Source organism: Brienomyrus brachyistius, chromosome 10 (assembly GCF_023856365.1).
Source record: "Brienomyrus brachyistius isolate T26 chromosome 10, BBRACH_0.4, whole genome shotgun sequence".
Lineage (NCBI taxonomy): Eukaryota > Metazoa > Chordata > Actinopteri > Osteoglossiformes > Mormyridae > Brienomyrus > Brienomyrus brachyistius.
The window spans coordinates 26,847,277-26,870,661 of record NC_064542.1 but is presented as its reverse complement, the minus strand read 5'-3'; the positions used below and the strand labels follow the sequence as shown (position 1 = coordinate 26,870,661).

At 51.6% G+C, this 23,385-nt stretch overlaps 1 protein-coding gene across 2 annotated transcripts; it reads right to left on the bottom strand.

Annotated features, from left to right (window-relative positions):
• Nucleotides 1–16: 16 nt before the first annotated feature.
• Nucleotides 17–22,223, bottom strand: zbtb4 (zinc finger and BTB domain containing 4). 2 transcript variants are annotated; one of them, XM_049027617.1, is made up of 2 exons: nucleotides 22,095–22,223; nucleotides 17–8,467 (listed from the first exon to the last, which is right to left on the bottom strand). In XM_049027617.1, the coding sequence occupies exon 2, from the start codon at nucleotides 8,449–8,451 to the stop codon at nucleotides 3,205–3,207; it is 5,247 nt and encodes a 1,748-aa protein (XP_048883574.1). In that variant the 5' UTR covers nucleotides 8,452–8,467; nucleotides 22,095–22,223; the 3' UTR covers nucleotides 17–3,204. The 2 variants fall into 2 exon arrangements, with proteins under 2 accessions (XP_048883574.1, XP_048883573.1); XM_049027616.1 differs by lacking the exon at nucleotides 22,095–22,223 and adding an exon at nucleotides 13,139–13,661.
• Between the last annotated feature and the right edge of the window lie 1,162 nt (nucleotides 22,224–23,385).

Below are 23,385 nucleotides of genomic sequence, written 5' to 3'. Positions count from 1 at the left end.
CCGACAGACAACGGACTGGGTCATCAGGTTAATACTTTATTTGTTTGATTGTAGCGGGAAGGAAGAAAACAGGAAAAAAAATGAGGAATGAATGAAGTAAAATTATGAAAAGACAGAGGGTGGGATCGGTAGGGTCATTTGTGGGTACAAGCCTTTGTCAGACCTGTGGCAGAACTGAACTTTATCCCATATTCGTAACCGGCCTGTTCTACCTCCCTCCCTCCACTACGACTTTGGACCAGTGTCAGAGCATGACGTAGGTGCAGATTTCCCAGCTTCCCCTGCCTGATTGGACTCCTCCGAGCTTCCCCGTGAGACGAGAAGTTGCACGTCGCGTCAAACCCGAGCTCGCTTATCAACCTCTTACAGTCCTCTGAAGTCAGCATCGATGCTTAAGCACAGAAATGGAATGCCACATGATTTAGGGTAAAATTACCTTAACATAATTTCTCCCCCCCCACAAACAGGAATATCAGGTGCTCCTGTTCTAACACTCAGCCTCACGAGTCACCCGATCAGCTAGACAGTGCCAAACAGGCGTGTGCGTGCAAAACCCCCTGAAGGTCGCCGTCGTGGGAAATGTGTGGACACACAGCATAACTGGTCGGGTCTGGAGACATAATCACAGGTCCACACGATTCACATCACCATAACATGAAGCCATTCTGAGGGTTTTCTTAATGCTATTCAAAACACGGATATAAACGACTATAAATACAAATATAACTATAGGTGCGATTAATATACGTTGAGTTTCTTTAGGATTTGTTAACAAAAAAAAAATGCAAGAAAAAGTCAGTAGTAATGTGCTGTAGACACAGGTCCTGTTTTTTAATTTGTTTTTTTAGAAATAATTTTTAAAAAACAGGTGCAAATTGTCACACCAGTGCAAAAGTTCGCCAGATCGGGGGAGATTTGTTTGACCTTTGACCGTTTTTTTTTTTTGTTTTCTTTAACGAACCAAAAGGCTTGTAACCACACCCGAGCCATACGAGTGCTATGGCTTAACCTCCTGGTACAGGCACAGCAACGTAAAAGGTGTTTGGGGGAGGGGGGGGGTGAGTAAAGTGCTGGGGGAGAAAAAAAAGTGGGTGGAGTTTTAGAAGGACAGCTCCCGTTGTGGTCATGAAGACATGGAAGCCTTGTTTTGTTTTTGGTTTCAAATTTTGCAAATATGGGAAGGGGGGGTGAAATATAGATGTAGACCAAAAAAGAATCAAAAGATGGAGGGGAGAGTAGTAACTAATACAAATGAAAGTGAAGACATACCAGAGTTGATACTGTAAAGAAGCAAGTCTTGCTCATGCTTTGTAAATACAGAACCCAACACAAGTTCCTACAGGACTACTGTATATATACCAGACCATTCAAAAGTGGCTGTAGATCTTTAACATATTATTATTCAAGTCAGATAACATAATCCATCTACTTTTAGTTGTTATTGTTTTTTTTTGTTTCTTTTTTGTACTTCATCAACCTTGTGACTAAATTACATTCATTTTTTTTTTCTGTGTATGCAAACCCCTTTTTTACAGAACTCTCTGTCTGGTAACAAGGAAAAAAAAAAACCGCAAAACAAACGGAAGGTTGTGTATTAAAAAAAAAACAAAAAACAAAAACAGGGAGATACACATGAAAGAGAGGCCAGGAGGGACCCGGGAGGTCCGCCGTGATTGGCTGCTCTGCACACCCCCCCCTGCCCTGCCCCATCCCAGCTGGGGATGGGATCTGCAGCAGATGATACCAAACCCTCGTCTACTTTGGGAGAAATGGGAGAAGCGTATCCATCCGCTGCCCCCCCCCAGCTGTTACTGACACAAATATCACAACTTGAGAGAAACTGCCCCCATTCCTGTGCTCATTTTGGGGGATGAGTTTCATATATATTTTTTTCAATTATCCTGTCCTTACTTACGGCAATGCGACTGAAGGCAGACCACCCTAACCCCTTCAAATGTGTCTCTAGGAAATAACGCAAGGCTCAGACTGAATTCTTCCCTCTCTCGCTCGCTCTCTCTCACACGCTCCCTCCCTCTTCACAGACACACAGACACGCGACACACACACGCATGCTCCCCAGGCCCAACACACAGAACGTGTCTTTGGGGGGGGGGGGGGGGTGCACCGGAGAGGCGCGGGGGACTGAAAGAAAAGCTCACTGAAGTCAGGGTAAATCACTTTCTTCCTCTCCTTTTTTCTTTTCATTTTTTTTTTTCCCTTTCAATCGTAGGAAGAGATGAGACGAGTAACGAGAGTCGGAAGTACGTGAACCAGTGCCTGCTCTGTGTGCTGTGCGCTCACCCCAAGCAGCTGCTCCCCTGCAAAGCCTTCAGGGCTTAACGCGGCTGCAAGTCTGGAATATAACAGCTTATAAGTAAAAGTTAAGGTGGGGGCACCTGCAGCTCCCTACAGGTAAAACCAGAGGACCTCTTCACCCTCAGCTCGAACCAGCGTCCCTCCCCAAGCAGAGGTACATCTACCCCCGACGGCGCAGGCCAATGCTCTGCAAATGACACATCTGTCTGGCTCTCCCTGTCGGGCTACCTTTTCTGTGGCGTTTTGGAATGAAGTTGGGGGGGCACACACACACACACACACACACACACACACACACACACACACACACACACCGAACACGCCGCCCCAGTTGCCCTCTGACCTCCGCCGTGTGCAGTGATGCCCTCTCATCCTTTTCTCTCCTAAAACTTTACCAGCCTCAAGTGAGGTTTTTTTTTTTATTTTTTTGGATTTTTTTTTGTTTTTCTTTTTGCGGTCACTATAAAGGGAAGCAGACGGAACTAATTTTTGCAAAACACACACCCTGTTAGCTGTAATTATTGTTATATTATAGTTATTAATATTATAACAAGTCTGAGAGGACAGTTAATCGAGCACTAGTACTACCACAGAAAGAAAGGATAAAAGGGGAGAGGTGTACTGGAAGTGCTAGATAAACCGGGGGTGGGGGGAGAGGTCCTCCATCCTATCCCTCCCTCCAACCACCCCCTTTTAACTTCCCCCTCCAAAGCCTCGCCTCTTTTACTCCTCCTCTAAAATTGCCTAGGTCTCATCACTACTTTACAAAAGAGAGGCAGGGACTGAGCAAGTATATTCAGTCACAAAGGAAAAAGAAGCCCCCCCCCGCCCCCCCACCGAGAAAGCCCACCCGCCTTTTTAAATATTCCTCCTCTGAGCATCCCTGGCCTATGGGTTGCTGCTGTCCCTCTTCTTGCCACTGCCGCTGCTGCTGCCGTAGTGGCTGGGATTGGCCACCAGGGGGTGCGGCACTGCGCCCACATAAGGGTTGGCGCCGTAGTTTAAGAGGGCGGGCAGGAAGGGTAACGGCTCCACCTTGTCCCCCGGGGCCATCATGTTCAGGGCCATGGGCAGAGCAGCTAGGCTGTAAGGGTAGGGAAGCAGCTGTGGACCATACAGAAGCTGATATGGGTCAGGGTAAAAGGGCAGTTTAGCCAGGTCCCCATTGGCAACCATCTTCCCCAGGGGGCCAAAAGGGATGGGGCTGGCGGGGTAGGACACTAGGATGTTGTCTTCATGTTTCTTACTCGAACGGCAGCCCCCAGGCACAATGAGGGGCAGGGGGAACTCCTGGACAGGGTACCCAGCTTCTCCGTGGGAGCCCACAGAGGTGTCCTCCTCGGCCTTGGTCTCCGGCGGGGGGGCTCGAGGAAGTAGGAGGGCATGTGCAGACGGGCGATCGGTGGCTCTGGATGAGAATGGAGGCTGCAGGAGCAGAGGCCTCTCGGAAGCGCGGACCCCCCGCGGAGACGGGGAGGCCTCCAAATGCGCTCGTGCCAGGAGGTCTGTAGCATGCGGGGAGCAGCGTGGTGACTTGAGGGCTTTCTGCGGGGTGCTGGTTACAGTGGTCTGAGCAACAGAATACTCCGGAGTCTCCACCTCTTGTTTAGGCACCAGCAGGGTCACCTCCCTCTGGTCCATACCTGTGTTTGCCTTAGCCTGCTGAGTTAGCTCCCTTTCTCTCATCACGACGGACGGCATCGTCAGGTCCTGTGCTTGGCCGGGATTCGGGCTTTTGGGCAGGGCTGCCGCCCTGAGATTCTGAGCCGCCCTGGAATCGTCCATCTCGCCGTGTAACCTCTTGACCCCTCGGCCGAGATTGCTCTCGATCTCCTGATCTGCAGCACCCGCGCAGACCACCCCACCCCTCCCACAAGCAGCCATCGTTATAGGCGCTGCTGCAGTAGATTCCATTCGAGCTTGCAGCTTCATCGCCACGTCTGGAGAAGTGTCAGATTTCTTGTCTTTCTGGGCTGGGCTGTTCCTCTGGCTGTCCTTCCCTTCTGGGCTTCTCTCTCTCTGTGTTCTGAAAGAATGGGTGGCATCTATGGGTTCTTTTCCTTTGAGGACCAACACACTCTGAAGGTTAGACGATGGGCCAGTGACGGGGCGAGGAGGCTCACCGCGTGGACTCGGGTTTGGATCAGTAGCTAGACCAGTGTTCCTGTGCTCTGAACTGCCCCTGCTTCCCAGATTTTGTGGTGCTGCCTCTGCTTTTCCAGGATGCTCAGAACTTGCTGCTTGGGCATCAGAGCTGCCATTTGTCTGTGAGACTGATGCAGGGTAGCTGATAACTGGAATGGACTGAGCATATTCTGTCCTCACGTCCGAGTCAGTAGTCCCCGGTGGTGGCATTTCCTTTTCTGGAGCAAGGGCCCCACATTCGGAATCTTCCTCTGCAGCAGGACTGCCTGACTCATGGAGTTTGGCATGGCGCCCCAGTGCAGCGGCGGTCTTGCACACCTTAGAGCAGTGCGGACACACGTGCCTTACAGAAGGCCTTCTGCCCGCGCGCCCCGGGCTGCCCTTTTCTTGCTCAACCCTCTCTATCTCCATCTCTGGGTCCAAGTCCCGGTTTTGCAATGCGGAGGACGACTGCTCAGGGGCAATGTGCTGGACCCTCTGGTGCTTCTCCAGCCGGGCCTGGGATGAGAAGGTTTCTCGACAGATTAAACACACAAACTCCAGAAGGTGTGTCAGCTCATGCTTGTCCCTCTTGCGAGTGGTGGAAAACCGCCGCCCACAGGTCCCACACTCGGGTGAGTGCCCCATCAGCTCGTGCCTGTCCTGTCTGATTGGAGAAGGACAGGATGCTTTTGGGAAGACCTGGGCGGGGCTTAAAGCTGGGCTGAGTCCACAATCTGACTTTTTATTTTTTGTGTCCCAACCTTGCTGCTCATTAGTGGATATCGGACTGCCATTTGTAATATCAACAGAGTGCCTGTTCTCTACTCCTTCCTTCCTCATTCCCTCATTCTCCTCGTCCTCCACCCCCTCCTCATCCTCCTCATCCTCATCATCCTCATCCTCATCCTCATCGTCCTCATCATCCTTTTCCTCATCCTCCTCTTTGATGCTGTGGTCCATGATTTTTTCTGCTCTCTTCATCAGTCTAAGAGAGCGCTTGTATCGCAGTTTGCGGTGCCAGGAGGACTTCTTCACCCTCTGCACATGAAGCGTCTTGCGCTTAGGCTTGTAGGTGTAATATGGTCGCCACAGGTTATCCTCCGTATCCTGGTCACTGTCCTCCTCGCGTACCTCCTGACGGAAGTAGTACTCTCGGACTTTGCTGGGGGATTTGGGGGGTTTTGGGGTTTTCTTCTTGGTCTCCACCTCCAGATGCTTGCTGGCGTCGCGGTGCGGGCGATGCCTGTGCCGGTGGTGGTGGTGATGTGCGTGCTGGGGCTCGGCGGCATCCTGTGGAACAAGATCAGTCTTTCTTGATTTAGTGGACGGGGGAGGGCTTGTATCCCTCATGAGGTCCGTTTCGGAGATTCTTCTCTTGACGATGGCTTCCTCCCCGATACGCACCGTAATCTGACAAAGAGGAGCGACGCCCCTCACCTCGGATACGCCAGCCATGCAGGCCGGCTTAGCCATGTATGTTATGCTCTTGCTGTGTGCCTTGCGCCCCTTTGGGTGCCTCCCCTTTTCTTCCTCATCGATCGCCTCTGTGCTTCCGAGATTCTCTGCGGTAGTTGAGCCGTCTTCCTCCCACAAGCCCTGCTTCTGTGCCTGGATGTATTCTTTCAACATATGCTTTTTCATGGGTCGGTGAGTGGCCTTAGGGGACAGCTGACTATTGGCGGGTTCTGGGGAGGAGCTGTTGTGGAAGTTTGTGCCAACCCCGGAGGTTATCTGGTTGCTGTGCACGATGACAGAGGAGGAGACAGCTGTGCCATGGACAATGACCGAAGGCTTAGGATGTCCGTAAGTGATAACAGAGGAGACCGCCGCTTTGGAGCCTGAGTTCCCCTTAGGCAATTCAAGGTTGCTGCTGCTGCCCACAGACTCTTCCTTGGATGTCTCATCCTCGGCCGCGCTTACGGGCTTATCCAATGAAGCAGAGGAAACCTTGGAGGTTTCCCCTTGATCCAAACCCCCAGAGCCTAGTCTGAACGGGAAGTTGGTGGGGTCAGGCTGCAAGCCCTGTCTATGGTCATCTCCCATGAGTGAGCGCAACTCATCCGGACCCAGGGAGGTGGGTAGACTGCAGTCCAGGGGCAAAGGCAGAGGCATAGCAGAGTCAGGGGGCAACAATAGGCTATCAGCAAGGGTCTGACTGTAGGTTTTGTAAGGCCTCTTCTGGGATCGCATGGGCAGCAAGCGGTACAGCTTCAGAGCGTTAGCCTTCTGCTTGTAGCCACCATTGGCCGTCTTCTCGCTGGAGATGAGGCCAGGGCTGATACCATGGAGGGCTTTCTGATGTGTCTTGAGGTTATAATAGGTGGCGAATGCCTCCCAGCAGAAGATGCACTGGTAACGGCGCTCACCGGTATGCCAGACCTCGTGCTTGGTGCGGTATTCAGCCAGGGCGAAGACCTTGTCGCAGAAGCGGCAGGGGTACTTGCGCCGCCAGGAGTGAACATTGGAGTGACGCTTGAGGCTGGAGAGTGTCATGTAGGAACGCTCGCAGACAGCACAGAAGTAAATGATGTGTCCATCCACCACTTTCACAAAGTGGTCCTCCTCGGCGAGTAGGTCTACCCGGGGAAAGCTACGGTGGTGCCGCCCGACGAAGCCCCGTCCTTTCTTCACCGGTCGTCCAGGCCCCACGCGGCCTTGGTCAGACTGCTCCTCTGTCTCTCCTCCTCCTGCTGCCTCCTCTTCCCCCTCTTCTAGCGGCTCTTGCTTTGTCTGAACGGGTAGGATGGGAGGAGCCTGTCTGCAGACGGCCTCATGGGACTGGAGCCTCTTGTTGTGGATGAAGGCTTTGCCACAGTGCCGACAGCTGAGCGCCCGCCCTCCCCGGTGCAGCCTCATGTGGACGGTGAGGGACGAAGCGGAGCTGAATAGACGGTGGCAGACCCCACACAGCAGCTCGGGCTTTGGCGCTGTCTGGTCGGAGCCAGGAGGCATGGGAGGAGGAGAAGGGGATTGTGGCACAGGGTCAGGCTGAGGAAGGCCTGATCCTATGGACGGGCTAACCGGTCTTCCCTGTTTCTCACTTGGACACTGCTCTGGCTCAGCGGGCCTATGGCCCTGGAAGGCTGCAGTGCTCATGTTGAACAGAATCTGCGCTGTCTCTGCGGTAGAGCGCTCAGAGTCTACGCCTGCAGGGAAGCTGTCACCCATCCCCTTCTTTGGATAGACCAGCAGCTGTCCGGGGTGGGGCGTTGGAGGAAGGCTCTGGAATTGTGGAGAAGCGCTGGTCATGGAAGAGGCCGGCGAGGATCGTGAATCCTTCCTGGCAGGTGCAGTGAGGTCGATGGGAGACGACGAGGTGGGGGACGGGGAGCTCTCGGGCCTTTTGTGGAGGCGATGCAGCTGGCTGTCCACGGAGGCGGCCATCTTCCACTGGGACTCCTCAGAACTGGTCATGTAGGCTGGGGAGGAGGACGGCGAGTGGGAGGAGGTGCAGTGCTTTTTTGGTACAAGGCTGGGGAAAACCGTGCCAAGGGGGAAACAGTGGGGCGTTCTTGAACTCTTGGTGGCATCCGCCTTGTCCGTTTCCTCCATCCCGTTGATTTTGCCCAGTCCGCTTTTGCTTTTCATCTGATTTGACTCCCCCACTACTAGCCCAGCCAGGAAAGGCACACCCAGGCTACGACCTGCTTCAGAGAGTCGCTTGGTCCCCTTGGCGCAACGCTGGGAGACGCGAGAGGTGTAGATGTAGTCCAGTAGGTCAGACAGTACCTTCGGCTGAAGGTGAGGTAACTCAAGCACCCTGTCCTTCCCGAGGCTACCCACGGGGTGAGGGGGAGGTGGAGGTGTCAGAGCAGAAGGTGACAGCAGCTGTTGGTAGTAGGGACTGCAAGCAGCTAGTACGCTCTTGTGTGCGGAGAACTTGGTGTCGTTGGCGGCGATGAGCGTGATGTCACAGAACGGGGTGGGGCCGGCCAGCCGCTGTTCATTCAGCTGTGACAAGAGCGTGCCCGCGTGGAAAGGGTCCCAGACTTCTGTCCGGGACACCATGACCTCGCGCCAAAACCTAGCAAAGAGAACGGGACGGAGAGAAGGGGGGTCAATAAATAATGCAACACCATATACAGTCTAAATAAAAGGAAAAAAAATGTCCCAGCCAAAAGAGTGTTGCTGTGAAATACGGCAATCTGTCTCAACAAAGCACTATTTAATTAGCCGGTCACCATATGACATTGTGTCACAATGGGTGGGGGGGATATCAGAGGCTCGGAAACAAGTGTAAGTCCAGTTTTAAGCTCCAACTCCACTCTTTCCAGTCCAATCACAGCCAGTCTGTAATAACATCCCAGTGATCCAGGCAAGCAAATGTATGTGCAATGTGCTATAAAAAACATCCCAAAACATCCTAGAACTGCGTGCTCATCTTCCTTAGGTCACCAGGGCTGAAGGTACAAAAAAAAGCCACTGAAAGACAAACTGACGCATGATTCCTTGAATTCCCCTTTAATACTGTGGCTGCGATTACAGAGGATTTCAATGATGCTCAAAAAACAGGGCTTAGCTTAACTCGAACTGACTATTAACCTCAGATCATTTTAAATCGTCCTTTAAAAACATGGCGAGGACTATTTCCTTTTTTGCAGAGGATGGGAGTTTGAAGAGGGTCTGGGGTGGGCTGAGGGGGCTGGGGGATTTGGGGAAAAATGAGCTCTGGTAGATTCCCAGTTCTGACACAGGGACCTTCGGCGGTATCCCAGCGATCGGATCCAGTGTGGCGTAGCGACACCGTCGCCTAACAGAAAGCAATCGCGAGCTAATCAAGATTCCCCTAAATAGCGCACTGAGTGACACATGGCCGCTGAACTTAAAATAGACCCGTGACAAGCAGGCGGCTGAAGGCGAGGGAGGGGTCATTTTCATGGCGGGCTGCTCCTTTCCCGTCGTAGTCACTAGCGACCTTTCGCTGGGGGCCGCAGGCTTCGTTGTTACGGGCGATCGGGGGCTGGGCAGATGGGGGGGGTTAGTTTTTTTTCAGCTTGCTGCATCCGGCCTGATCTGTCGCAGCTCTGCTGGGGAAGGCGGAGAGCCGCTGCCCTTTGCAATATTAATTCCGCCTAGACAGCAGAAAGGCGCGTTTTGCGGCCATATTGTACGAACGGGGCCGCCTTGTGTTACTGCCGGAGGTTTTCTTTGTGGCGTGTGTGTGTGTGTGTGTGTGTGTGTGTTCTTTTTAATCTGCTGGGCCTACGCAGTGACAATCTGCGAGTCAGGACGACAGTTGGGACGTAACCATGCGGCAGACGAAAAAAAGGAGGCTCTCCTCCAGCGCTTCGGTCCTGCCGGCCCAGCCAGGCAGGCCCCTGTAAAATTCCACAAGCAGCCCTTAACCGACAGAAACTAGGTCAGCACTGTTATTGCAGAGAGGAAAGGAGGGAGAGGTGGGGAGAGACCGAGGCCGAGCCCAGGAGCACACAAGGCGGGACCCGCCAACAGGCGCCCTGCGTCCGCGCTCCGGTGCTGCGCAGCTACGCGGCGACACACTGCAGAGCCAAGCGCCAGCAGGAAGGAGCGGTCCAGACAGGCGGGCGTGCTCCTTGCAGGGACGGCCATATTTAATGGCAGGCAGGAACAAGAGAACATACAGCGCGGAGAGGGGCACGCAGGCCCAGGTGACAGAGTCAGATGCGAAGCGGCAGGACGGCTGTCCTCTGGCGGAGGGGCATACGTGTGCAAAGCACGAGAGGCGGAACAGCACCCGCAGGCCATCCGCAGAACACGCCGGAAACCCTGTTTTAAATTAAGATACAAATGAAGAGACGGGCAGACAAACAAGATGAGACTAAGTCACGATTTCAGGCGACGTTTGAGCTGACACGCACATCCACCGCCCCCTCGCTCGCTCGCTCGCTCTCTCTCTCTCCATCTCCGAGTGACGCACACTGCCTCACCACAAAACAGACCGGCCAAGCGTGACAGGGGCTCGGCATGCAGTCCCCTCCCCCTTCGCAGAGGGTCGACTGATCCCCCCCCCCCCCCTCACCCCCCACCAACACACCCCCAGCCACCCTGCTCTGGCCCCTACGTTCTCCTGGGTCACCACTCCAAACACTCACCCACCATTGGAGCAGCGGCTCTTACTGGCCAGCCAGAGCTGGATTCCCAAGTTCAGTTTGCTGCGATAAATCTGGTGCGATTGTCGGCGGGCGGGGGGGGGCGGTGAGGGGTGGCAGGGCACTAAACGGGTGATGCCAGTGCCCGTCCATCCGACTGCAAGCTTCGTGATGCAATCCAGGCCACATCTGGCCTCGCATGGCACTGAGAGTCCCCTGCGTTTTCGGGACTTCTCCATGGGTGCGTTTACTGCCTTATCTGGGCCAGCTCCTCACTTCAAATGGCGTCGATGCGCTGTTTTTAAAGCCCCCCCCCCCCACACCGGCATTTTCCACATTACCACCTTAGAAAAAGACCGTTCAGCTGTCCGTCGTTAAAAAAAGTACTGCTGCGATTATTATATACCAAAAAATTGCAATAAATGCGGTCAAAGTCTGTTTGGTTATAACAGCCTATGAAACCACAGGATGGTGGCGGCGACGATGACAACAGCACACGGCTTAGAGAAAACCGGCGCAGCAAAATGGAAATAAACGACATGAGAAACAACAAAGTGCAAGAAGCAGAGGCCGCAAAAGTGTCAGCAGGGCTGCGAGCTGGCTGCGGCGCATGGCGCCTTGGCAGTCGGATATGCGACCAGGGCGTAAAAGTTAGCTGCACGATCAGGAGTGACCAGCTGGTGTGTTCCCCTGCCCCCCAGGACTAATAGGAGACAGGGAATCGCATGTAGCGACCGGCGTCCGTGTGGGCAACTGCGGGGGGGGTGAGGGTGTCTGTCGTTAAAGGGTCTGCATTCTGCACAACCTTCGGCCAAAAGACAGTGCAAAGCCAATGAAGGGGAATAGGGGGTCAGGTGGGGGGAGAAGAGGAGGGGGGACAGTTTATTTCAAACACAACTCTTCCTTGTACAGATTTCATGGTTTCCTTGTCTTTCAGATTCTGCACAGCATGTCAGGACGCCTTCCTGTGCGCAGGCCACGCTACCGTGGCGATTTAGCACACCACCCTGCCCCCGCCATCTCGCCCGCCTGCCTGGCCCCCCCCCGAGACGCAGCACTTTCCACGCTCTGTCAGAGTTCAAAACGCCAAATAATTCCCCTAATTCTGCCACTGTAACCCAATCGCAGGAAGTTGTTTTCTTTAATTCCTTGATTTTTTCCGATGGGGTTTTTGATCACCAGCCTGCATGGAGGTGTGGGGAGGGCAATCCAAAGCACTTTGAGTCTCCCCCCTTTTTTGGATGTTTTTTTTTTTCCAGCTTTAAGGGAGCTCAAGGAAAAGCTTTAGTCTTCGGTGAAACATTCAGGGGATCGACAGACTATTTTCGGCGTCGCCTGACGATGCTGTGCACCGGTGGGTCAAAAAACGAATGGGGAACGTTTCCCACAACGCACCTGTGACCACAAAGTTATGGTCGGGCCTGTTGGGGCTGACCGTTTGCGTGACACGCTGTGCCCTCGCGGACGGGCCTGGGCACGTGAATTCCACACCGCGGTCTGCTCGCTGACGTTAGCGGCCACTGCGGGTTAAAAAAAAATGCAGCCTGTTTGCGTTTAAAGGCAGAACCGATAAGAGAAAAATGTGTGACGACATTTAGCAAGTGGGATCCCTGATCGCTGACCTCTGACCCCATCGCCCCCGTGGGCTTTACAGGCCAGTTTTTTTCACTTATAAAACGAAGCATAAAAGCAAAGCTACAGCGGGACCGACGACGAGGAATGTGGAAATATTTGGCAGACCTACTTTTTTTTCTCGTTGTTTTGGGGACGGGTTTGGGGGGGCTGGTGGTGGTGAGGGGTGGGTGCGGGGGGGCGGGGGGGGGTTTAGGGATATAACAACACAACTATGACGTCAATGTTCCCTCCTAGTTTTCGCAAAAACGCTCAGTTCCAAAAGGCGAAAAGGAGAAGAGTTCATTCTAATGACGAGGCAAAAGAGTCAGGGGAAGCTAGAGACCCGGGAACGAGCGGATCTACGCAGCTCCCGTATCCTCCGGGACGCGCAAACGGGCGCGTTACACACAACTCGCTTTGTTATTTTGTCACCAAGTGGATGGAAATCAAACCGTAGCAAAGAGACAAGGCCTCATTAAAAACAAAAAAAACAAAAAGATAAAAACCAAAAAAATCCCAAAGCCAGAGTCCTGTCCTTCCTTCCTTCCGCGATGCCCGCTCTACCCCCGGTGCCGGAGCTGCAAGCCTCTCAGTGTCGCTCTACCCTACGCTCCTTTTCTCCATTTTTTTTTTTTTAAATGGGAAGTTGCCTTTTATCTGCCCCCATCACAATCGCTAAACGAGTCATCGCTCCTGAAAAAAGCCCTGCGTGTTGTTCCGGCGAGACGGTAGAAGGACAGAGGAGACAGGCCCTCTCTAACGCCGCACACGCATTCACTTGCAACACACAGATGCGCACATACGACAAGGAGGGAGGGAGGGAGAGAAAAAAAAAACATTTGAAGTGCTCTCCTTCCGTACAAAACAAAAAAAAAAAATAAACAACAACAACAGTGGAGCGATTGAGGGGTAGAAAAAACAGTCAGAAAAGACGAGAGAGCAATGAATCAGGTGTCGTATTCCTCTCCTCCCTCTCTTTCTCCGCTAGGTAATCACACAACAAGAAAACATACCTCAAAGGCCCGCTGCTGCATGTCTGCTGCGATGTGTTCTCTCTCTCTCTCTCACGCTCCCTCTCCCTCGTTCTGTGTGTGTGTGTGTGTGTGTCAGAGAGAGAGGGAGAGTGTGTGCGTGTGACTGTGTGTGTCTGTGTGTGTGTCTGTGTGTGTGTGTGCGTGCAGGAGAGACGACGCACACACACACACAGGCAGCAGTGTGTAAAGACGGAGGGCAAGATCGGCTCTCGCGGTGACGCGCTCTCTCTCTCTCTCGCTTGGTCCTTCGTCCGTCCGCTCTCTCTCTCTCTCTCTCTCTCTCACTTCAGCGCTGCCTCTGACACATGATTCTCTGTTTTTGCTTTCTGTCTCTCCAGATAGAGGTCTTTTTTTTTTGCCCGCTCTTGTTCCTCCTCTTCCCTCCGTCACCCTTTTCCCTCGATTCCGGCCATCTTTCGCATTTCGGAGTGCTGTCCCCAGCGGATGGCGACATCCACAGGCACCACTTTATATACACAAAGCTCAGAGATAGAGGGGAGCAGTGAGGGAGCGAGCGAGCGAGGGAGAGCGAGAGAGAGGGAAACTGAGGGAGAGTGAGAGAGAGAGACGGAGAGAGAGCGAGCGAGAGGACGCCATTTAAGCAGTTTGTTACAAGCACTGCCAGTCCCCAAAATGGCTGAAAACAAACAGGAGCCATGCCAACAAAAAAGCCCGAGCTGGGGGGGGTGGGGGGCTGGGGGGGTGCAGACAATAGTCTGAACGGATGCGTGTCTCCCTAAATGAGCAAAGTTGTTGAAACGAGGCAGCGAGATTAAAGGAGGGCTGTAAAGTGGTGCGGAACATGCCGCAGTTTCGATTCACCTCCTTTATTGCTTCCGTAAAACCAGCGGCAGTTTGCGGCGACTTGTGGCCGCAGAAGTTGAGCATGACTAAGTAACTGCTTCCTGTATGTGAGAGTCGCCACAGCAGCGCTGAGGGCAGCCCCCCACCCTGCAAGTGCAATACCTGGAGCGGACACCTGTTTCACCGCCGTCCTGGAACCCCGCCCACCCCAGTCTGTACCCCTGGCCTGCGATGATCCCCCCACCCCTGACACACACACACACACGCACACACACAGTCCCCAAACCAGCCCCAAGAGGGAACTGTGGGGGGACAAGCTATGAACTTGGAAATGGGATGGAGGATCTGGGTCAGGAAGACACTGGGACACACGAGAGGGACATGGGGGTCGGGGGGGGCGGCGAGGGAGAGTCGGCAAATGGGAGAAGAGGGAATAGTGTGAAGAGAATACGGTAAAGGGAATGGTTGGTGGAATTTTCTGGAACCCTCTGCCTCACACTTCCCTCTGTTCTCTTTTGCGTGTTGACTATCCCTCCCCCCCCCCCCATCTACCACCAGCCCCTCCCTCCTGCCCTTTCTCTTTGTATACCCGCGCACTTGTCTCCATGGGAACTGCGTTTGGATTGGGTGTTGTTCCTATGACCTCTCCAGCTTTTAGAAGAACTTCGTGGCCGTTTTTTCCCCCCACTCTCACCTTTTTTTTTTTCTCCCCCTCATCAGGGGTAGGGGGGGGGGGGGGGGGGGGGACATCCCATGGGTGAACCCATGTGCGTGAGCCGGCCGGGCAAGACACCCGTGGCCTCGGCATCCTGAACCGACAGCTATGCGCTAAACCCACTCCTGCCCCGGTGCATATAATATATCTGCCTGCGATCCACCTTTACAGACGCAGCGGCTCGCCGGTGCATGTCGGCGGGGCGTCTCTGATGACACTCAGCGGAGGGCTGACATGAGCGGGCAAGTAGGCGCTGTCACCTCCTGACCAGCACTTTCGGGGAAAAGCGGTTTCACTTCAGCCCTGGCTGTCTGCTCTAAAATAACCGCGTTTCCCACATTGCGTTACGTTAAGTCATGCAGTCTCAATCCCGTCTCACATATGTTCACGGTACCCCTCCGGTTCTGATGTTTCCAGGCCAGCCTGAGGCCTCACACCACAAGGACATACACAGGCCGTAAACTAACAAGTCACTTTTACATATTCAATTCCAACACCAGTGAGAATGAAACTAACGATCTTTTTATAAAATTCGGCAGCTACGCTGGGTGATGCAGTGGCGCACTGCACTGGTTATCACTGCTGCCTCGTAGCAAGAAAATCCTGGGTTTGCTGCTCAGGTTGAGTGCAGGACCCTTCGGTGTGGAGTTCGCATCTTCACCTGGGTTTCCACCGGGGGCTCTGCCCTCTTCCCACCTTCCAAAAGTGTCTGCTTTAGGTTGATTGGTGATTCTAAGCTGCCCCTGTGTGCCGTGTGGTTTGTTGGTGCTGGGGTTGGTTCCTGTCTGTGCCAGTTGTTCTCAGGATAGGGACTGGTGACCCCAGTTAGGATTAAGCGATTATGAGGATGGATGGGCCGCCATGTTTGATCATGCTTTGACCATGAGACTATCGTCTCTACATAAAAAAAACCCCATAAAACTTAAGATCAGTCTATTTACAGCTGATCTCCGATGGCCAAAAGGAGAATGATCGCTATGGAAGTTGACCTGATTCACTTAGGCCTCATCTTAGGTCTTGCTGCAGGGTCTCATGCTCTGTGCACTTGTCCTGTAACACAGGGGTGTGGATCCTGTTCCACGGAGAGCCGGAGCCGGTGCGGGTTTTTGGGATCACCTCTCAATCAGCCAATAATAAAGCAGCGATTCTCAACTCCAGTCCTGGGGACCCTCTGTTATTGGCTGATCGAGATGCCATGCCAAAAACCCGCCCCCACACTGGCCCTCCACGGATCAGGTAGCCCAACCCCTACTGTAACATATACTTCCCCATTCACTTTCTTATTAGCAAATACTTTTTTCCGAAGGAACGAAGGAAGTTAGACAATCAGTGGAGCAATTGAGGGATAAGGTCCCTGCTTAAGGGCCCAGCAATAAAATCACTCTCCCGACTCTAACCAACAACCTTCCGATCACAGGCACAGTCTTCCATGCTCCTGGACATACTATGTGACAAACCCCAGCCCCATGACCCACACTTCTCCCATGTGCTTTCCTACATCTAGGCCTTATGGCTTTCAAGAAGACTATACCTGGCGCCCCTTAGTCTGACACCCCAGGATTCCCTGGGGTCCAGATCATCATGGCACCGATTGGTTGAGGAGTCATCACCTAAAATGGATAGATGGTCTGATTCAGTGGGGTGACTCATCACTTGCCATAGCCAGTGCGGGAAGGGGGGCTGGGGGCTGGCCCACGTAATAACCTTTGTGAAAGAAGGGGGGAGTACGCAGTAGCAGCCCGACCGGCCCTCCTTGGAGGTGGCAGCGTTAGCGTAACAGCTTTCCCCACACTGACGGCAGACGAGACTTCGGCCACTGTGACCTAACACCGACCTCCGAGCGACAAAGGGCCAAACGAAAAACAAAAAAAAAAAAACGATTCATGCATGTTCACACACTAACACTGTTTATTTTGGTCACAAGCTGTGACTAAATGTGTGACATAAAATCACAGTCAGACTAAAGGGGAAAAAAAAAAGCTTTAAGAAAAAGCAATCTAAAAAAAACAGCAATAAAATTAAACCGCAAGATTGATATCATGATATCATGCTTGTCGTCATAGTTACGGTTTATGCAATAGAATTTGTTTTTTTTCTGTTGACGCGACAATCTCCTTTTTTGAGCTGTGTCAGTCTGATGAATTGCTGTCAAAACGCTACAGTAAAACATGTCAGATGTGATTTGACTTATAAATGATAAATGTTAAATTTAAATGCAGACATTTAAACTTCAATGATTATTTTTCATGCCGCTTCAAAACCTTTTAAAATGCATGTCAAAATTATAGTCAAACAATGAATTTTACTGAACAAATGTAACCGGTTCCTCGCTTTACATCAATTCAGGCAGCCTTTCATTATAATTTTGTCAGCATCTGTAATCAATCCTCTAATATTTCCTTAACAAATTAAATCTGTCAAAAAGAGCATTACCTTATTGGTTAAATCTATCTTTTAAAATAAATGACTCATTAAGAGAAAGAAAACATTTACTCATTATGGCAGCCTGTTATGTCAGATACTTGAAAATGTAACCAAATAACATCCTTAAAATGTTTATCCTGTCATATAATGGTCATATGATACATTCTGTGTCACTGGCTTCTTCAAAAATGACAAAATCATTGATAAGCACTCTAATATATTTTTAGCATTGGTTAATTTGTTGTTAAATATATTTATTTCTGAGCTCAACTTAAAGGTTTAATGAATTTCAGTGAGGTTTGGTCTTCAGCCACCTGTGACAAGAAATACAAGATTAGAATGTCAAAATTATAAAATATTGTCCAGCATGGAAAAAAAAAACATATTTACTAAATACTTTTGTTGTCCCCTTTTCGCTCTTGTGCTGTAAATATGTTAGACATAATAACGTTGGAAAATGTTATTTAACTACTGTAACTGACTACAACACAGAGGAAAATTTATATCTACATTAAAAAAATAACATGTATCCTTTACATTGAAAATTAGTTTCATGTAAAAGATGACGTTTTTCATTAAAGATCATATCTGTTGCAGGGAATAATTCTGATATTAGCAAAGCTACTATTCAAATTTAGAACAGAGCACCTCAAGCATGTTACCCAGCGCGCGCGCGCGCGCGCGCGCACACACACACACACACACACACACACACACACACACACACACACACACACACACACACACACACACACACACACACACACACACACCTTTATATTAATATCTCTGTGGGGACCAGCCGTTAATTTCTATCGGAAAATCCCTAACCTCAACAATGACAACCTTAACCCCCACCCAGCCCTAACCTTAACCATAAGTAACCAAACAAAATAGACTTTTGACATTTCTAGTATTTTGATTACAATCATAGATTTTTATAAAATTGAGTTTCCCTTTGTGGGGATTGGGATAATGGTCCCCACAATGTCAACATAACATGTTTTTATCACGCTTCCGGGACATTTGGTCCCCATGATATAATATATACATGATCCACACACACACAGACACACAGACACACGCACACACACACACACACACACACACACGCACGCACGCACACACACACACACACACACACACACACACACACACACACACACACACACACACACACACACACACACACACACTCACACTCACACACACACACACACAGACGCTCACTTGCTCACTCGCACACGCACGCAAGCAGATCCCCAGGCCTTATGAGACCCGTTACATTATTTATACGAGTCACCCGAGCAGCTGGGTCTCGTACCCCAGTCTGACCACGCAGGGTCCACTTAACCGCTGCTGTTTATCAATAATTCCAATATTAGAAGTAATGCTGATGGATGAAATGCTCTTGAGCAGCGGGTCTGTGGTACGTTTTGGCAAAAGCGGCCCCCCCGAATTCCCCTCGCGGCAGAAATGCCTCAGGAGCGACGTGACACCGACGTGACGGTGGAGAGGCACCGTGTCACGGACAAGCCGAGGGATGGAGTGGGGGGGGGGCAGGGCGGGAGCGTCGGAGATGTGACAAGGCAAATGGGCAGCAAGCGGCTCAGGGATCCGAACAGGGGGAAGTGGAGCAGGTAGTGGGGGCACAGCGATCACGCGGGAGGCGAAATCGGGGAAGGAGAAGGGGGCTGGGGGGAGCGGAGCAAGAGGCCAGGAGAGACTGGAAGAGCTGGGTGGAAAATCAACAGGGAGGGGTGCCTGATGGGGGGGGGGGGCAATTTTTCCGCTGCCAGGGAAAGAACGGCTAAATCAAATTAATTAGCAGCTTCATCTCCCAGCAGCTACTCAGGCATGCTGTACCAACTGGTGGGGGGGGGGTTGTTGTGTTTGTGTTCCATGCAGGAGAGCTGGGAGGGAGGGGTGGTGGTAATTGTCTGATAAGGGGCAGGGTTGTTTTGCTGGTGTTCAGTAGTTAGGAGGGGGCCGTCTGCACCGTAATAGGAAGGGGGGGAGTGAGCCTGTGTGCTCCTGTGTTTGTTTCCGTCCACGACACGACGCTGATTGAGCTTCATATTTCCTGTTCCTGTGCCGCGCGGTTCCCAGCGCGCTGTCAAACTGCCCCCCCCCACCCCGCCAATTTCTCTTTAAATAGAGCCCTACTCCAGTTTGCGCCTGACAGCAAGCTGAGCGTGACAGAGGAAGAAAGAGTGGAAGGCGGGATGAGAGCGGGTCGGGCAGGACAGAGGGCGAGGGGCACAGATGCGGAGGGGCGGGCGGCGCGAAATGGGAGGGGCCTTAAAATAGGCGGAGGAAAAGAGAGCGAGAGGGAAAGGGCAACGACGGCACTGACGTCAGGAGAGGGGGAAAAAGCGAGAGATAAAGGGGAAAGAGAGATAAAAAGAAAGAGGGAGAGGCAGATGGTCAGAGATGGTGGCAGAGTGCCAGCAGAAACAAGGGAGGGAGAGAGAAGAAAAGCGAGGGGAAAGGTCGACTGAGCGACTGGGAGACCTGAGGAAGAGGCGGAGGAGGCCAGCCAGAGAGGGAGGCGTGGCCTGTGAGGGGGGGGCAGCCAGCAGCTGGCAGACAAAGAGGGAGCAGGCGGGGACTCGGGGCGGGGGGAACTCGGGGGCAGGGGGAACTCCGTGGCACTTCTCGGTCCAGACTTGGCTCGGACAGAGGAGCACAGATTAATACTAAGCCGATTGCAACGGAGGCCTGGAAAGAGGCGCAATTAATTTAGCGCCTGGGTTTTTCCAGAAGGAGGTGTTGAGTCTCCACAATGCGGGGACAATGGGGGTCCGCTTTGTCTGCATTCGTCTGTCCCTCTGGACATCCTGCCTCTCGGGGCCAGACCCGGTAAAAAGGGAAAAACACAAAAAAGAAAATCGTTTCAACCCATCTGCTTCGGCTGAGCATCGATCAGTGGCTCGCTGGCCGCTGACCGGCGGCCAATCGCACGCTGCCCTCGGGGGCTCCAGGCCGACCTCGGCTCTAGTGCCGCCAGGGACCGGGCCGCCGGAAAAAAGAGCCATGCTTCTGTTCCCGCCCAGATCCCGTCTGTTCACGGTCTGATTTACCGGCCCGCGTATTTATTTACGCAACCGCCTGAGCCTGCGGGACAGGGCGAGGCAGGACGTACAGGCAGGGGGGCTCCCTGGCAAAGTGTCTGGGGCATGACGGGCATTTTAAGCAGGGGATGGATGGAGGGAGGGAGGGGGAGTCAGGTCACACACACACGCACACAGACACACACACAGAAATAACATATAAATGAAAAAGTGGAAACGTGTGAAGTGATACCAACACGCACACATGCACACTCAGACGCGGCTGCACGCATACCCAAGATCACATGCGCTCCTAGCGATCACAGACCCGGAAAACATGCCTCGAATTTCTACCCATGACGAGCTCAAAAACAACATCTATTGGCTCAGACCTGCGTTCGGTTTAAATGCATATCAATTAGGTATGGAGGAGGATGCCAAAATAATCTGGGGAATTAAAAATATATGGATATTCTAACTAAGGTCTCAAAAAGAAAGGAGTTGATATTTTGGGCAGCATGAGGCTGAAATAGCAACAAGTGTTTGTGTTTATATCATATTCCTAGATGATGATTTTGAACGAAATTCAAAAAATAATCACAGCTGCCGAATAGTATTTAAAAAGGGAAAACATTTGGGTATAAGAGGAGAGGTATAAAACACAGCCCACAGACCAAGACACTTGATAAGAGCTTCCTGTTGCGAAGAACTGCACGGCGATGTCAACAAAACTAACACCATCAGAACAGGATGTACTCCTGCCTCCCCTGAGGAAACCAGGACTCTTTCCGCCCCGAATGTTCTTGCGTTCAGCTGACGTCTCCCATAAATACTCTCACGCTCTTATTTATTTCACACTGTTTGTACATGCCGGCACGCAGTCTACGGATGTCGAGGATATCTGTGCGACAGCATTCCATTCCGTCCTGACAGATGACCGCAGACTTGGCCTCTGCCTGCGTGCGAGATCACTCCCCAGCTTTCACGAGTATTTCCTCGTGAATGACTTACCTGACCGTGTTTTAAAACAAGTGTATCATTGTCATATATAAAAAAAGACAAAACATTTCCCAGAAGATATACTCCATAAAATTACACTAAATTGATTACTCTGGTTCTAAAGGGTTTTATGTGGTTTTTAATTCAATAATTCACCGTAAAAACATGGGCTAACCCAAGAACCAATTTTAAAAAGTCATGCATAAAATTATATGGATTATTGTGTCCATGATACAAAGGTGACTATCTGGTTTCATGTATTCATACAACATAATTTCTGTGTTGAGCATCTACGTTTCTGCTATGCCAAGTGACTCTCATCCTGAGGGACCATAAATTGTGTGGATTGCTTTCCCATTCTCCTATAGAACCTAAACGAGACCAGGCCAATCTTTAGCAGTGATACAATCTAACCTACCTCCCCAACTTGAAGTCAAACCATCTTACAGGCACGATGAGTAAACCTACTTTTAAAAACCTTGGAATCAGAGTCAGGTCAGAGTTGAAAGGTGAAGGTTATATTAAGAATGGGAACAGGATAAGGTTAAGATCTTGTCACTGACTCACTGATGCTGAAATGCCCCTAATTATGAAGCCATAAATAAAGACAAATATTCTGACGGTTCCTTCCTAGGCTGTCAAGCAGCTGAGCAGCAGTTACCCTTAACCCTCACGATGAAATACCTGCAGAGGACACAGCTCCCCTCTCAGCACACGTACACAGAAGCGCTCGACGGCCGCCCTGCACACGCACGTTCCCGACGCCGTGAAACAGGCGAACTTGCCGGCAGCAAATCAAAACACCCGCGCGTGCAAACACCCTGCCAGGCCGGTCGCTTAGGCCCCGCTACAGGCGCCTACGTATCACACCCGTGGTAAGAATGCAGCACTGGCACCAGAGCGAACGCCCCTACCCGGCTGTCTGCCCCTTACCCCTTACCTTCTGTCAGTCTGTCTAGCGGACGGTTTAAGAACAATCCGGAATTTTCTAGCCAAAATGGAGTCCCTTCTGCCTCCCCTATGCTGTTCATGCTTTGCTCCAGGTTCTCTTTCGGGTAGTCTCTCTCCCTCACCCTCCCTTTTTCAATACAGCCCCCCCACCCCACCCCCCCGGTCTCTCTCGCTTTCTCGCACTCAGTCTCACAAACACACGCACTCCGAGTCAGGCAAACACTGACATCGACAGGGAACAGCTCCCCCTGGGTCGACACATCTCCCATTCTTTTCCGTCTCTAAGCCGCTTTGTGTGCACCGGCCGACGACGTCACATCTAAACACAGACAGACACACCTGAGCATCTGCTTCTGTATCATGAAACGGCAACTCTACCAGCTGCACTTCTTTCTCTTGTTTTGCCTTGGGATTCATCCAGGGCTGTATCTGGAGAAGCGAGAGAAGCACAGGCACACTTTCCGTGATGATCTGGATGAACATTCTTTCTTGAGGCATCACGCAGCCAGAGTTCTCACTGAACTGGCAAGTCTGTTGCACAACTCGAGCCCACTGGCACAACTCAGAACCGTCCGAAATGCACGTAGGTCAGCTTGAGAGCCAAAGGCTGGTAAACCGTGTCCTTCCTGAATACCCATGTGACCTGTGACTATATCAAATAGAACCTCCTTTCCGGAAGCGCGGTACAAGGACAGGAGACGTCTCTCAGACGACGTCTGACTCAACAGTTCCTGCGGTCAGCCGTTCGTACTGCAGAACGGCAGGCAGTGGGGTCAACCTCAGATTTAAAAAGCTAACTCCACAAAGCCCTTGGCCATCAGGCTAATTACTCTACATGCTGTTGTCTATATTCATACACCATGAAGTGTTGGATCAATGATGGATTCATCTGCTTCATAGTCATACTTCCACTTATCTCCTCGAATTCGAGAAGCTGACATGGCTACCGGACACAGGCACTGCATTTCTAAACAAACCTGGACCCAGCAGCAAAACATTCAACAAAGCAGGTCGTGCCTGGAGGGTAACACGAGTCTTGGACAAACACTTTTTAAAAATATCATTTAATAGAAAATAAAATAAAACACTGAAATTACTCAAGAATGGCCAAGAGGTTTCCTACATTGCATGTTGCAGTGCACCCTTCGTCGGGAGGGGTTGCTGTAGTTTGTGTCTGTGAAGACAGTAAGTGGGGGTGGGTGAAGCCAGTAGAGTCATATTCAGTGACTAAGAACCACTTCCGGGTCACTTACTCCGACAAATTTCTGCTCTCATTGTAC